This window comes from Ovis aries, chromosome 3 (assembly GCF_016772045.2).
Source record: "Ovis aries strain OAR_USU_Benz2616 breed Rambouillet chromosome 3, ARS-UI_Ramb_v3.0, whole genome shotgun sequence".
Taxonomy (NCBI): domain Eukaryota; kingdom Metazoa; phylum Chordata; class Mammalia; order Artiodactyla; family Bovidae; genus Ovis; species Ovis aries.
The window spans coordinates 136,608,681-136,623,165 of record NC_056056.1 but is presented as its reverse complement, the minus strand read 5'-3'; the positions used below and the strand labels follow the sequence as shown (position 1 = coordinate 136,623,165).

Here is a 14,485-nt window from a genome sequence, read left to right as displayed (position 1 = left end):
GGTACCAGGGGCAGGTTGGGGACCAGACAGGTACACGCGTGGCCAGCAGGGGGCACTGGTGCCTCATGGGTGGCCTGCCTCCCTTTGTGAGGTTGGAGCCCATCTAAACAGGTTCTCCTTGCCCAGGCTTCTGCAGTCACCTCCCCCAAGCGTGGCAGCTTGGCCCAGCCTCCTGTCTGTCTCTGTGGCTTGCTGCTGCTTAGTCACATCAGTCGTGTCCAATTCTGTGCGACCCTATGGACTGCAGCCTGCCAGGGTCCTCTGTCCATGGGCTTCTCCAGGCAAGAATACTGGAATGGGTTGCCATGCCCTTCTCCAGGGGATCTTCCCCACCCAGGGAATGAACCTACATCTCCTGCATTGCAGGCAGATTCTTTACCGCTGAACCACCAGGGAAGCCCCCCTGTGGCTTAGGTCAGCCTAAATGGCCAATGTAGCCCCTATGCTCAGAAAAAGGAGACAGAGTCAGGCCTGGTATTTCAAGCCTTTGTTGAGAGAAGGAAGGTTTGGGGTTTATGTACAAGAAAGAAGAAATGGTACATGTACAAAAAGGAGTGGGCCCCTGTGTTCCCTTCAGGTACTGAGAAGAAACTGGCAGGGGATGGAGAAAACAGCTGAGACCACCATGACCCTGCCCCCTGCCAGCAAAACCTAGCTGGGGAAAAGTGAGGATGCTGTTGGCACCTCCTTTCTCTTGCTGTCTCCAGGCTGGGGAAGAGGAAATGACCCCTCTGCTCACATTAGCAAAGAGAGTCAACCTTGACTGCAAAGGGCCACGGGCAGGGAGCGTGGATTCGCTCCTCTCCCCTTATCACTAGGGCACAGCTGGGCGGGCCCAGGCTTAGGAGAGCCTTGCTCCTAGTAGAAGGAGATCTGAGGCTGGCAGGGTCCAGGGCTCGCTAAGCTTGGACACTCCTAGATCACAGCTGACCACTGGGACTCACAAAGTAAAGGGAAAAAAGAAGGGATAATTGCTTTCTCTTCTCTTCCCTCTGGCTCTAGTGACGGGGGGCCTAGGTGCCTGAGGCCTAGCTTAAAGCTGGAAATGGTTTTTCTAGCCCTGAGCTGGCTCTTGAGGAAATGAAGTTGAAGACCTTGGGAGCAAAGTGCAGTGCTGGAAGTGCCAGGCCCTGAAAGACCCAGTGCCCACAGAGGCGGCAGGCAAGCTCCAGCTTTGAGAGCTGGGATGGACTGAGAGCAGCATAGCCCTCTGCTGGGCCCTTGGCCAGTTCCAGGGCTTCAGGTGCACTGGTTGGACTTGGAGGACTCCGAGGGTTGAAGTGCTTCTGCTTTGAGGAGGGTCTCAGTGGGGGCCTGGAGCCCGAGGGGGGCCAGCAGGCGGTGCAGCACTCCTGGCTGGTGGGCGAACAACGAGGGGCTGCTGGTGGAGGCCTGTGGGGAAGACAAGAGGCCTGTGAACAGGCAGGGAGGCTGGGCCAGGCCCACCATCTGTAGGCCCAGCCCCACAGGCAAGTCTAGCAAAGAGCCAGCCGTGAGGCTAATGAGTGAGATTAAAAGAGGCTGGAGTGAACAGTCAGGGTGGACTCTGCATGTTCAGAACAACAGGCAGGGGTACTAGAGGTCACTAGGGAATGGCAGAAACAAGGTGGACTCAGCAAGAGCTAGAACCTGGTAAGAGACCCCAGGCAGATTGGATATCAGGAAACAGGTCAAGGGTCATCTGATGTCCCTGGACAGAAGCCACTGCCAGAGCTCATTTGAAGAGGCAAGGACAACGGACACCCAGGCCCAGGACTGGAGCTGCTCAGCCTCAGTAATCAGAGGTGGCGCCTGGTCCTGCCTATTTGGGCAGCTCCCTACCCCTTGGGTCTTAGTAGAAGCCAGGACAGCATTAGTGGGAGAGCACCACTTCCCTGAGGGTACATGCAGGGGATCAGTCATGCTTCTCAGAGCACGGGGCATGCAAGGGAAGAAGTATGTGTCCCCTGTCACCACGAGGCTGCCAGAGGATGGTTCCAAATCATGCAGGAGAGGAGGTGCCTGTGGGTCCCAGCAGGAGTGCTGGGAGGTGGGCATGCAGAGGGCAGCTGTGGTGCCCAGTACCTGTCAAGGGCCCCAGCCTTGGGGGTTAACAGTTTGACTCATCATGGTGGGCTGCATCACAGAAGAAGCGTGAGCCCCGCTTGGCAGTACGGGCCGTGAAAGGGACACTCTTCAGCACTGTGGCCCAGGAGAGAGACAGTAGTCAGGCCCCATGGGGGTGGGGTGGGAGGAGGCCCAAAGGGCTATGGGAGGGGTGTGGGAGCCACTCAGCGGCCAGGCACCAGGGAGGGCAAAGGGCCCACCTGTGATGATGTCCTCAATGGTACCATCCTTCCCCTCGTAAACAGGCCGGTGCTCCTTGGCTTGGCGCCGCCTCAGCTCTGCAATCAGCTCCTGCTGCTGCCACTTGTTCCGCTGAGATGGGGTCTAGGGCCGAGCATTTGAAGGGGAAGGGAGTCAGCACTAACCCTCCACGGGGCTGGTTCCTGCTCAAGATGCACTCAGACCCTGGAGTGCCCTGGATTGTGCTTACCAGCACCCCCGCCCCCATGGCTGGGAGTCCCCTCTCATAGACCCTCTCCCCAGCCCGTGGACTCCAGCATCAGGCCCTCTGGGTGGTCTTGGGGCTCCAGCTCTCTGCTCCACCCTCCCCCTAAGCCTCTGCCCTGTTCTCCAGGCCCCAGCTCTTGGTCCCACCCACCTTGGCATCCAGTTTCTTGGCTTCCTGAGCCAGCTGCTTCTCCCGCATTACCTCCTCCTGCTTCTTGCGGGCTTCGTTCTCTTGTTCTGCTTCCTAAGAACCATGAAAGATGGTGTGTGTGTTGAGGATAGTGTGTGTGTTTAAGGATGGTGTGTGTGTGTGCTGAGGCTCATACAGGCTATGAGGGGAGGAGCTGACACTGAGGGTGGAGAGTGGGTGTCAGTGGGACCAGCAACCCCAGGTGGCCACCCTCTGGAGGGGTACTTCCTGCCCCAAACAATGACAGGAAGGGCCTGGGCCCCCACCCTGCCCACCAGTTCACAGCTAAGAGGCCTGTGGCCAGCTTCCATCGATCCCTCCCAGGACTCAGAGGAGGAGAAGAAAAAGGCCCAGACTTGAAGCCCAGCCCTCTCTACCCCTACCCAATTTCTCTGAGCCAGACTTCTCTTTAAAAACCTCTCTTCTACTCACCTTGTAAGAACGAATGAATCGGACAAACACTGGGAAGAATACAGAAGGAGGTGTGGTCTTGGGACTCTCGCCGAAGTAGCGTACTACCGCGTTGTAGGCTTCCTGGGGAAGGGGTGGGCAGAAGGGGTCAGCCCAGCAGGGAAGGGGAAGCCCAGCTCCCACCAGGGACCAGCCAGGACCAAGGAGAGGCAACAGCGGCCCCCACAGCCACTGTGGGAGGGAAAAGAACAAGGGGCTCCCAGAGCCCCCTGGAGTGCGTGTCTCCAGAGGCACCTGCCTGCCACCCACAGTGCCAGCTCCTGCCCCCAAATCAGCCAGCCAGCTGCCTGACGAAAGTTCTCCAAGCCAAGGACCGGAACCACGCCCACCAGAGGGGCATGGCGCCTCCACCCTGTGCTCACCTCGGCCGTCTTGGCGTCACGCTGGAGCTTGTCCAGTTTGCCTTCGTTGGTGCTAAGGAAGTTGCGCAGGACGCTGTTGTCATGTATGCTGCATTCCCGCCGGATCAGCTCCATGCCCCGGCCCAGCTCCTTCACGTCCAGCAGCACGTTCTCCAGGGACACTGTGGTCACCAGAGCCCAGACTGAGGACTACAGCCCTCCCCGCAGCAGAGGCTAGGTTGGTTCCTCACGCCCTGCTTCCAGAGCTCCCACATGGATGGAGAGGGGCACACCAAGCTAGCCAGGCTCTTACAGGGGCCAAGGAAAAGGAGTGGAGGCTGTGGGCTCGTGACCCTCCAGATAGCCAAGGAAGGTGAGCCAGAGACTACTGGGCTCCAACACAGAGCCGCCCCAGGCCTGCCCCGGTTTCATGAGGGGGACAAAAATAACCGCGACCCTATGTCTGTGGGGGGCTTCACACACATCACAGAGACACGCAGGCTCCAGGGCCAGCCTGTGGGGTCGAAGAGCCGCGGCTGCCTTTCTCTACCAGCTCCCATAGCACCCGGGTGGGGCGAGGGGCCTGTAGGAAGGCTCTCTCTGGGATGGCCCCTGCCCATATCCCCAGCGGAAAGCTTCGAAGTATCAGAAAGAAAAGCCAGAAAGGCACCCAAGCGTTCTTCTCCTCATAGCTTCTGGGGATTGTCCTGGGCTGGACACAAGGGTGGGCTCGCCTGGCTGGGCTCTCACCTGCAGCGGCTTTCTCCACAAAGTGCAGCTCATGCCAAAAGTTAGCCAGGTCTGGGTACTTCTCCTTCACCGTCAGGGCGATGAAATGAAGCAGGGTCATCTTCCTGTCAGTGGACTTGGTGTCCAGCAGCTGGTCGAGGGGGGCAAAGGGCAATGCAACAGGTCTGAACACCTGGGTTCCACAGCTGCTGCCCCTCAAGCTCCCTGGCTCCGTGTCGCCCCTACCCTCTTACCAGATCCAGGCTCTGGAGCTTGAAGCCATACACAGCTCCCCGCTTGCTGCTGTTCATGTAGTTCCCCAGCGCAAGTATGATCTGTCCAGAGGTGCACCAGAGGAACTCAGGGCAGGCCCTCCTCTCTGTACAGCTCCAGCCCCACCCAGGACCTGGGGACCACCCACACCCACATCCACAACCTCCCCCACCTCCAACATCTGCTTCAGCTTCTGGGAAGACTTGACAGAGGCAGAGGCGGCAATGATAGCGTTGAGTTGCTGGAAGGCAAGAGGAAGAACTAAGTAATCCCGTGCCAGGGCGGGATGATGTCGGAGCAGGGCCAGCAGGGAAGGGGGCCAGCAGGTCAGGAGTTGGGGGGATGCGCCGCAGACCACCAGGATTCAGGGGAGAGCCGTACCGGCGTGAGCATCTGCAGGTTGTCCTGGAAGTTGCCCAGGAAGGCCATGCCAGCCATTCGCTGGGTCAGCCGCTCCACCTTGCTGAAGAGCAGCATGAAGCGGTCCTCAGCCGTCAGTTCCTCCAGCGGCTGCCTCTCCCGCTCGTACTGCCGCAGCAGCTTCACTTCCGCCTCCGTGGGCAGGAAGCGCATCAGGCACTCCACGAAGTCGACGGGCAGTGTCTGGAGGTCAAACCTGTGTAGGAGGGAGGAACCACCTCGGGTCTTGCCTTTGCCCACAGTACCTGTCATCCCTTCATTATCCAGTTCCTACAAGGACGGAGGGCGGGGTCTTGAGCAGCACACATCCAGAGGCAGAGGACTCACTGCCTCACCTCCAGTACTGATGTTACTCAGCACCAGTCAAAGTCCTAGAGGCACAGTCCATTCTTGTTTAAGAACCCTTCAATACCTTCCCTCTGCAGCTGTTTCAGCTCCCAGATGTGCTTTGGGAGGCCCAGCCTGCAAGACTTCTGCTTGCCTCTCTGCTCTGTCTCTTTGGCTCCCCTCCTTCCACTAAAGCCAGAGTCAATTTTCAGTATCCAGGGCGCCATGCCTCTCCCTCCAGGCCCCAACCTGCACTTCATATACATATACATCCTTCAGGTCATAAGTGAGACATCGCCGCCTCTAGGAAGCCTTTCCTGATTACCAAGCTCAGTTACCTGGCCCTCGCTGTTCTCCCAAAGCCTCCTGTACCTCCATCATCTTGGTGGTTACCACCCAGTGTTACTGGACTGTTCCTACTGGACTGCGAGCTCCCTGAGGGAAGGTCTGGGTTGACTCCCCTGCACCTCATACAGTGTCTGGCACACAGCACAGATGCAGTAAGTTCTGGCCAAGCCACTGGATGACTGAGGGAGTTCTGTCGATACCCTGGAATCCAGGGAAGGCTGGGGTCCCAGGTGGAGATCCTAAGTGGGTTACCAACAGCAGGGGGCCAGGGAAAGTTCAGTGGGAGCCTCACGTGTGGATGGCCCTGCAGATCTCCTCAGCTGAGCGGCCAGCCTTGCGTAGGGTGATGGCCAGGTTCTTGGCACGATTGGCTTCCAACAGGGTCACCTTGCTGGCAGCCTTTTGTGCTGTCTTGTTCTTAGAGCAGATGAGATCGAGGGCAGGGCCCTGGGCCTTTGTCTTGAACAGTTCTTCAAACTTGTCCAGGTCCAGGTCCTGGCAGGAGTCACAAGAGGGAATGTGCTGTGGTCTCACCCTCAGGAGGGCTCCTGGCAGCACACCAGCACTGGCTCAGCTCTGGTGCCCCAAGGGTGAGCCCGGGGGCTCCTCCAAGGCCAGGAGATCTAGCCTGAAGGACAACCTAGTCCCTAGCCCCCAACCCCATCCCTCAGGGCCCCGGGCCCTGCTACCTCCAAGATCTTCTCATCATCAAGTTCGCTAAAGACAGTGCCGCTGATCTGGTTGGGTTTTAGGGCTGTCCAGTTGAAGACAGGCAGCCGGAACTTGGTCTTGATAGGTTTCTTAATGCGAATGGCTAATTTAGAAGGAGGATCAGTGAGACAGGAGCCAAGGACACACTCCCTCGGTCCCACTAGCTCTGCCCAGAGCCCTCGGGACACTCACCTGACAGGCCTACTGTCAACACCACAGAGGGGGCAGCGCCAGGGAGAGGTGGGGCCGGGGGACACTTGTCTGGGGGAAGAAGAAATGGCACAGTAACTCAAGGGCCAAGAGACCCCTCTGCTCACCTACCTGTCCTTAAAGACTTTCAGGGGAGCAGGCTTCATGAACTCCCTGCCCAAGCGGCTCCCAGGGGTTCTAACTCTGACTCCCAGGGGTCCCGGGGGTGGTGGTGCTGGTCTCTGACCTACGCTTTCCTGCTTTAGTCTAAGCCCTCTCCTTGAATGTCTTCAGAGGAATCAGTAGCAGCATCTTACGCTCCTTAAAACAGATCCACACCTGCTCTTAGAATCCCTTCCCTAGTAACCTGAGCATCCCTCAGATTCCAGCCCTCCCTCAGCCTCTCCCATCTGATTTTACATCCTTCCAACACATCCCCTATGGGCCCACAATAAGGCTGTACCTCTTGGTTTTTACTAGGTAAGGGTTCTGCTTACCTGGTAAGGGGGGAGGAGGCGGGGGCAAGGGAGGAGCTGGCGGTGGAGGCAGAGGCAGGGCCTCCTCAGGGGGTGGGGCCAGAGCGAGGAGGTCCAGGTCGGAGTGGGGCATGCCCTCATTCAGCTCTGCAGAGCCCACCCGGGCCAGAGCCTCGCTGCCCACGGACTCCAGGCCCCGGGCACTGGGCTCCAAGTGGCATCGGCGCTGGAAGGCCTCCTCTTTCTCTTTAATGAGCCGCCGCAGGGTGTGTACCTGGTGGCTCGTGTTCTCATAGGTCTCCTATTGGGCAGAGGGTACTATTAGGAAAAGAGCACCTGAAGGCCTCTGGGAGGGAGGCTTCCTACACCAGGGTCTCCAGGAGGGTGCTCAGAGGCAGAGCAGCAGAAACCCAGGTGGGGACTGGGGGAAGCTGGGATGCAACATAACAAGAGGCGAGTGGAAAAGTCGACCACCTGGCCGGCACCCTGCAGTGCTCCAGTCCAGTTTCCCTGGTCCCTCAAGACCTGGGTAGAAGGCTGCCTTATGGATGCTCATTGACCCACCAGCAGCCTGCTATGGCTGCTCTCAGCCCTTGGTGCCTCAGGCCTGCTCTCGTTCCATTTGGTTTGTACAACTGCTCAACTGGAAGCCCCCTATGGACGAGGCCCTGCCTTAGCCACCTCTGTGTCCTCCATACTCCCGACAGAGCACTTCAGACTCTTAGCAGGGGCTTGGCGGATATGTGCTGGGCTCAACAGAGCTGGCATAACTGTATTCCTGTGGGAGAACAGGTAGGTTGGGGCATGATTTTAACTACAAAAGTTCAATGAGGGACAGAGAAGACACTGAAATATGAGAAGGCATTGCCCTCTAGTATGGGATGCCTGGTGGAAACCCTAACAAACAGCCCCAAGGAGGGCTGGGGAAGCACGTGGAGGTGCCGGCGAGAGAGAAGCAAGGGGACGGGCTGGAGGAGGAGGCGGGGACTTCAGAGGGGTCTCCACCTTTCTGTGTGTGCATCTGGCCCACTCTGGCTCCAGCTTCCCTCTCCAGCTAGATCCTGGGATGAAATCATCGGCCCACCCTCAGTGGAATGCTCCAAGGGTGAATCAAGATCTGGATTCTTGAGGATTTGACACGACTCAAGGATGGAAAGCAAGATCCCCTGGCCCCAGCGCCCAGGGGCCCCTTCCCCAGGTAACCTGGTACCTTGATGCTCTCCAGTTCCTTCTCCCGCTGCAGCAGTTGCTTCTCTAGCTCCGCCACACGCATCATGTTTTCATTCTCTAGGTCCAGAAGCTTCTCTGTGAGCTGCAGGATGAGAAGGGCAGGTCTGGGGGCCAGTCCTAAAGCCTGCCACTCAGCGGAGCCTAAGCCCGAGTGACCCACCCGAGCCCGACCCCTCCACCCAGGGCTCCAAAGGCAGCTTGGCCCAGTGGCTTCCCTACGGACTCCTGCGGGCCTGGGATCTGAGGCCGCGGGAAACAGTACTAGGCGAATGGCTACACCCAACTCTGGAGCCCAAGGCCACCTCACATCCAGTCCAGAGGGCACTAGTGGCGTGTTCACTCCACCACGGATGGCCCCGTGCCTCAGCCAAATCACGTGCCGGAGGGCCCTGCTGGGTTCTGAGGCTTCCCAGGGGCTCAGTCAGCTTGGGATTCCTGGGACTCCCATGTCCCCATTCCCTCCCCACCCTCAACAGCGGTCCTGGCAGCAACAGAGGACCACATACATGGGACACATGCTCCTCCAGCTCTTCCACCTTCTCCAGGGCCACATTCTTGGTCTCGGCATCCTCCAACAAACCCCCCACGTCGAACACGTTGTCCAGGTACGCCTGGATCTGCACCTGCAGCTTCTCGCTCTCTGTGTGCCGTGACTTCTGGGGAAGAGCAGACAGTAGCAGTGGGGGGAGCCTCCTCATCCCCTCCACGACCCCTTCCCAGAGCTGGGAGTCGGGGAGTTCCTCCTGCAGCAGTGTCCTATTCTTGGCCCTGGAGCTGACTGACTTGAGCCCTCTGCGGGAAGGCCTGAACCCCAGGCCACAGAAGGCAGGTGGGGTGCCAGGAGCATCCATGAGTAGGCTCTTAGAAAAGAAACACCCGCTGTGACACAGCTAAGCTGGTCCTCTGTCCTGAACTGTCCTGAAGTGCCTCCCACTGTGAGGACTCCGGCCCAGCTCACCTGCAGGAACTCCTCCAGCCCCAGCTTTGTGAACTCATACTGCAGATGGACCCGGAAGTTCATGTCTTCCACTGAGTGCACCACGATGTTGATAAACTGCATGCAGGCCACCTGGGGGAGGAGCAGCCCAGAGGGTCAGAGAGCTGAGACAGAGATGGTAGGCGGCTGCAGAACCAGCATCATCAGGGGGATGATCAAAAGGAGTGAGTAAATAGGTAAGTCTTTGAGGAACAATAGCAATAAGAGTATTTTAATTTAAGTCAAACAATATTCAGTGTATGAAGACAAATTATATGAGAAATGAGTATAAATGAAGATTCGTGCTCGGATTTCCTTTGCACATCAGTAGGTTTGTTTTTTTTAACTTCCTTCTATTTTTATTTTTTGGCCACATCACCTGGCATGTGGGATCTTAGCTCCCCGATTGAACCCGTGCCCCCTGCAGCAGAAGTGCAGAATCTTAACCACTGGATCACCAGGGAAGCCCCTCAGCAGGTATTTCTTGAGACCACCCTACTAGCTGAACACCTTCGACTGAGGAAAAGTGAAGCCAGAGGAAAAGCTGGGGGAAGGGAAAGCAGCTCAGGAAGGATCCAAATCAGGGACTGTAAGGCCACAGAAAGGGGGAAAGGAACCAGACCCAAGACAGGAAGATGACCTTGTCCTGGAGTTTCCTCTGGGGTGAGTGGACAAGTAGCGATTACTGAGCAGAGAACCACTTGTGCTTCTACACAGAACACCAAAGCGCACTGTCAGCCTGGCCCAGCTCTCAAGGAGTAGGTGGCCCTGCTGGGCAAGCTCCTGACCCAGCCCAGCTCCTCACCATGAAGTCGATGTTGCTGTCCTCATTCCGGAAATATTCCATCAGCTTCTCAAAGCGGTGCAGCTCCTTGCACACCTGAACAAACAGACTTTCTCAGTGACAGGATCTGTCCCCTGCAGAACCCTAGCACTCCCTGAGCCCTGGTTCCTAGGAGCATTCAGCAAAGGAACTGGTTCTGACCGAGTGTAACCACAACTCTTCATGTAACTGGCCACTTGGGACATGACATAAGAAAGCCTGGGACCTGACATCTGCTCTGGGCCTCAGAAGGGGCTCAGTAAAGGTGTGACCTTAGTCTGGGCTCTAGGTGCCCCTGGGGGTAGGCCAAGAAGAAACAAAGGGGTCTGGGGTGCTGAGTTATTGAAAGGAATGGGGTGGAAGACGGGTGGAGGCCAAGGCTGAGGCGGGACACTGAGGTCCTAGCAGGGATGCAGGAGAGAGGCTGGGGCGCAGGAAAGCCCCAGAGCTGAAAGGGGTCCAGAGACTCCGCTGAGCCTCTGGCTTCAAGGAGGAAGAGCCACTTCCTGGCTTGAACAATGGATGCCAGGGAAGAGGTCCAAAGAGGAGGAAGAGGTGGGACCAGCAGCTGCGGCTGGATGTCGAGGAATCCTATGTTCAAGCAGATGGGGGTTTCAGAGCCAGGCCCTGGCGCTGGGGAATTCCAAGTAGGAGGTCCCTCTCCCTTCACCAACAACAGCACCCCCAGGAGAACCCCTGCTTCTCCTCCCACAACAAGTATAACTGCCTTGGGTACGACCAGTGTGTTCACCGCCTCTGAACCACCCAGGGTGCCTATTAAAGCACAGATCACCAGGCTTCCCAGGGGTCCAACCATTACTAGGCTCTTCAGGTATTCTGAAGGAGATCAGCCCTGGGATTTCTTTGGAAGGAATGATGCTAAAGCTGAAACTCCAGTACTTTGGCCACCTCATGTGAAGAGTTGACTCATTGGAAAAGACTCTGACGCTGGGAGGGATTGGGGGCAGGAGGAGAAGGGGACGACAGAGGATGAGATGGCTGGATGGCATCACTGACTTGATGGACGTGAGTCTGAGTGAACTCTGGGAGTTGGTGATGGAGAGGAAGGCCTGGTGTGCTGCGATTCATGGAGTCGCAAAGAGTCGGACACGACTGAGCGACTGGACTGAACTCAGGCATTCTGCACAGTGGTTTAGGAATGTGCGACTGTAGCCCTCAATGAGGGCATCCTTTGCTGGCCAATCAGGGGCATCCCCAACATAAGATCTAGTAAGACTGAAGACTGGCTTTGGGTTTAAAAAAGCAGGGGGCAGACCACCTAGCTAAAAGCACTGGGCTGTTAAAATCCCCAGGATGTGTGAGATCACAGGAAAGGGTGCTTACCTACCTTGCTCCCATATCCTCCCCACCAAACACACATACGCACACACACACACATGAATGTAGGGCACTGACCTCTTTGAAATTGTCAAAGGCAGCAAGAATGATTTCGTGACCTCCTCGTACCAAACACACAGCTGCCAGGAGCTCTAAGACAAGGGCTTTGGTCCTAAGGGGTGGAAAATAAAAATGAACACCCTCGCCCCTGCCCTGGCCATGACACAGTTCACTTGCACACCTGTGAGAGTCCTTTCGAGAGAACAAAGACAGCCTCCGTGGTGAAGGAGAAGGTGCGGGCTTGGGAGAGAAGGCAGGGGAGACAAGCTGGCTCCCCTCCCTAAGCTGTGAGGGAAGCAGAGCACTCCTCCTCCAGCAGAGGGGAGGGGGCCGAACTGAGGCACTGACCTAGGCCACGGGGCCCGAGACCAGGCAGGACTTCCAGAAAGGGACAAGTGGAGCCCCGATCTCCAGAGCCCTGGGCAGAGAGGGGAGGAAAAGAACTCACCTTGGATTCTTGTTGTTGAGACTGAGCGCAATCTCATTGACAGCGTGAGGGTGGGACATGACCAGGTTGAATCCATACTGCAGCATGGAGAGAGGACAGGAGGGGAGACGGTGATGAGGGGAAGGCAGGCCCCAGCTGCAGCTCCCTGACAGTGGCCCCACCTGCAAACTCATCCTTTACAAGCTGGTGCCTTCCTAGCTCTCCTGGTTGGGAGACCAGGTAGAAGGGGCAGAACGCCCGTGGCCAGTGCTATTGCCTTACCTGGTAGTTCATGATGGCTCTGAGACAAAGGATACACACGTGGACATCATCCTTCTGGCTCACCAGGCGGGAGTTCTTCAGGGCCCTGCGCCCAGGGAGAGTGCTGTACCTGGGGGAGAGGGGGCTTCTGGTGAAGGGTCGGGGGCATGCAGCCTCACCCAGACAGCAGGCTGCCCCTCAGCAGCAGGAGGAAAGGGGGATGGAGGCCCTTGCACCAACAGCCCCGAGAGAGAAGGTGCAGGGGGCAGGTGCTCCACTGTTTTCACCTCCCTGGAGCAGGTCTTTGTCAGTAAATCTCCAGGACCCCAGCCTTAAAACCAGTGCCCAAACCATCCTAAGCCCAGAGCTCCTCCAAACACAACAGGAGGTGTGCAGGCCTTCCTAGACCTCAGGATGGGTCCAGGAGACATCCATCTGAGCCCTCCTTCCTCCTCCTCCCAGTCACTGCATCTTCTACACGTGCCCTGGGGCCGGGGCATCTTGGCTCCTACCCCATTTCTAGGTCCTAGAAAAGACAGAGCAGACCCCAGAGGCTACAAGAGGGCTGGGGCTACCTCTGACTTTGCCCCCAGTGATGTTTCATGGGAAAAAAAGGAAACACAAATGGTATCTGGTCATGCATGACTAGAATGATGAGCAGGGTCAGGGGCAAGACCCAAAGGAGACAAGGAGAAAAGCATGGCTGAGAGAAATCATGGAAAGGGCCGCAGGGCCCAAAGGGAAGCCTCCCTCTGTGAAGGGGCTCTGAGAAATCATCCAGTCCATCCACCTGCGTCAGGGCAGGACAGCTCTTCAGCTACTGCAGACCAACGCACACACTGCAGCCTTGGAGGAAAAAAGGCCTAAAGGAAGAAGTGAGGGAAAGGTGAGCAGCAGCAGGCTGGTAGGGGCTGATCTCCGGGCAGCTGATGGAGCAGAGGGAAACACACATGAAGGCAGGTGCTGGACCAGCCGGTGAAGACCAACGAGCTGGATGAGGACAAGCCCTGCCCAGGGGCCTGGAGGAACAGCAGAGTGAGAGTGAGGAACGGAGCGGCCCCCAGAGAGGGGGAGACGAGAGGGGAGGGCTGCAACCCCAGAGAGGGTGGGCACAGCCGAGGGGGATGTACTTACCCAGGACAGGTCGCTGGGCAGAGTCAAGGGACAGAGAGGACAGACCAGAGACAGACTGGCAGGCAGAGGGCAAGAGAGCTGAGCCTGGAAGCAAGAGTGAAGGGAGGCGCGTGAGCACTCACCGCCGTCACCCAGGACCTGCACGGATGGGGGCGAGGGTGGGAGGCAGGCGGGCAGAGCGAGAGCACACATACCGGAGCACAGACTGGCGCGCAGAGCGAGCGAGGCTGTTGGTGAAGGGGGCTGACAGGGCGCTGGGTGGCTGCAGGTCCTCGATAGACCTGCTCCAGGACCGGAGCTTGTCAAACGCACCATCGTCACCACTCTCCAGAGCCTCAAAGTCAAACCTGGAGCAGGAAAGGACACACATGCACGCACACAGGAGAAATTCAGTGCCAAGCCCCTGGCGGGCCCACCCCTGCCCGTTAGACCTTGAGGGCCACGAGAAGCAAGGGCAGCCAGAAGAAAAAGCGGAACCGGGCGGCAGAGACCCAGCTCTGGCTGGGAGAGCCCCTGGCACAGATGTGCTGAGCAGGGCAGAGGCGGCATGGGCCATGCCCAGGAGGGGCATCTGAGGAGATGGGGATTCTGGGAGGCCAGCTGCTGCTCCCCACTGGCCAAGCAACTCCAGGAGTCACCTCCCATGGGCCTGAAGGGACTCGAGGGGCTGGCAGTCTTTCTGCACCTCCAACCACAGACAGGACATCTCAGAGAAGCCATGGGTCCCCTTGACAGCCCGAAGAGAAGCGGTGGGGAACTGGGCAACTGCAGGTACTACTAGGCAGCCAACAGCAGCTGCTGGAGAGGCCTCTCAATGCCCTGAGGGCGCCTGGGTGGTTCTGGATTATGTTCAGGAGGCAGGTCTGAGTGGAGGGGGGCTGGGGGTCCTGGTGAAGCCAGAGAGGGACAGGCCTCCATGTTCAGGAGGAACTCCACAGTCCCATCCCAGCACTGAGTTTTGATGGCTGGGATCTCCATGATTCTAGAGGTTTCTAGGTTTTCCTGGCTCAGAGGCTCCTCACGCTGCAGGTTCCCTTGGGGGCGGGCAGAGGTGTGAACTGGGGTCCTTAGTCCCTACGAGAGTTGGGACGGCTTCTTTGTCACTTTTTGCTTCTTGGACTAGCTGTCTTCTACAATCAGCAGTTTGGGAGTGTGGCCAGAGCAAAGAGGACAGCTCAAGATGATGAACCCACAGGGCGTTCTCCCTT

General features: G+C 57.8%; 1 protein-coding gene across 5 annotated transcripts in view; it reads right to left on the bottom strand.

The window, feature by feature from the left end:
* Window positions 1–472: 472 nt before the first annotated feature.
* FMNL3 (formin like 3) overlaps window positions 473–14,485 on the bottom strand; it is a 52,505-nt gene continuing 38,492 nt past the window's right edge. Inside the window, exons 6-27 of one of the 5 annotated variants that reach the window (XM_012174331.5) lie at window positions 13,472–13,624; window positions 12,165–12,273; window positions 11,904–11,980; window positions 11,474–11,567; window positions 10,040–10,114; window positions 9,217–9,327; window positions 8,765–8,914; window positions 8,239–8,340; window positions 7,050–7,329; window positions 6,556–6,624; window positions 6,342–6,466; window positions 5,945–6,147; window positions 4,939–5,173; window positions 4,730–4,798; window positions 4,539–4,619; window positions 4,306–4,435; window positions 3,577–3,737; window positions 3,176–3,277; window positions 2,705–2,797; window positions 2,307–2,430; window positions 2,065–2,181; window positions 1,282–1,392 (exon numbers count right to left, since the gene is read on the bottom strand). In XM_012174331.5, coding sequence (XP_012029721.1) covers window positions 2,090–2,181; window positions 2,307–2,430; window positions 2,705–2,797; window positions 3,176–3,277; window positions 3,577–3,737; window positions 4,306–4,435; window positions 4,539–4,619; window positions 4,730–4,798; window positions 4,939–5,173; window positions 5,945–6,147; window positions 6,342–6,466; window positions 6,556–6,624; window positions 7,050–7,329; window positions 8,239–8,340; window positions 8,765–8,914; window positions 9,217–9,327; window positions 10,040–10,114; window positions 11,474–11,567; window positions 11,904–11,980; window positions 12,165–12,273; window positions 13,472–13,624 — 2,635 coding nt within the window. In that variant the 3' untranslated portion in view covers window positions 1,282–1,392; window positions 2,065–2,089. Of the gene's footprint in view, window positions 1,393–2,064; window positions 2,182–2,306; window positions 2,431–2,704; window positions 2,798–3,175; window positions 3,278–3,576; window positions 3,738–4,305; window positions 4,436–4,538; window positions 4,620–4,729; window positions 4,799–4,938; window positions 5,174–5,944; window positions 6,148–6,341; window positions 6,467–6,555; window positions 6,625–7,049; window positions 7,330–8,238; window positions 8,341–8,764; window positions 8,915–9,216; window positions 9,328–10,039; window positions 10,115–11,473; window positions 11,568–11,903; window positions 11,981–12,164; window positions 12,274–13,471; window positions 13,625–14,485 lie in introns of all 5 variants that reach the window. The other 4 variants (XM_012174332.5, XM_004006377.5, XM_012174333.5 and 1 more) reach the window with 4 other exon arrangements.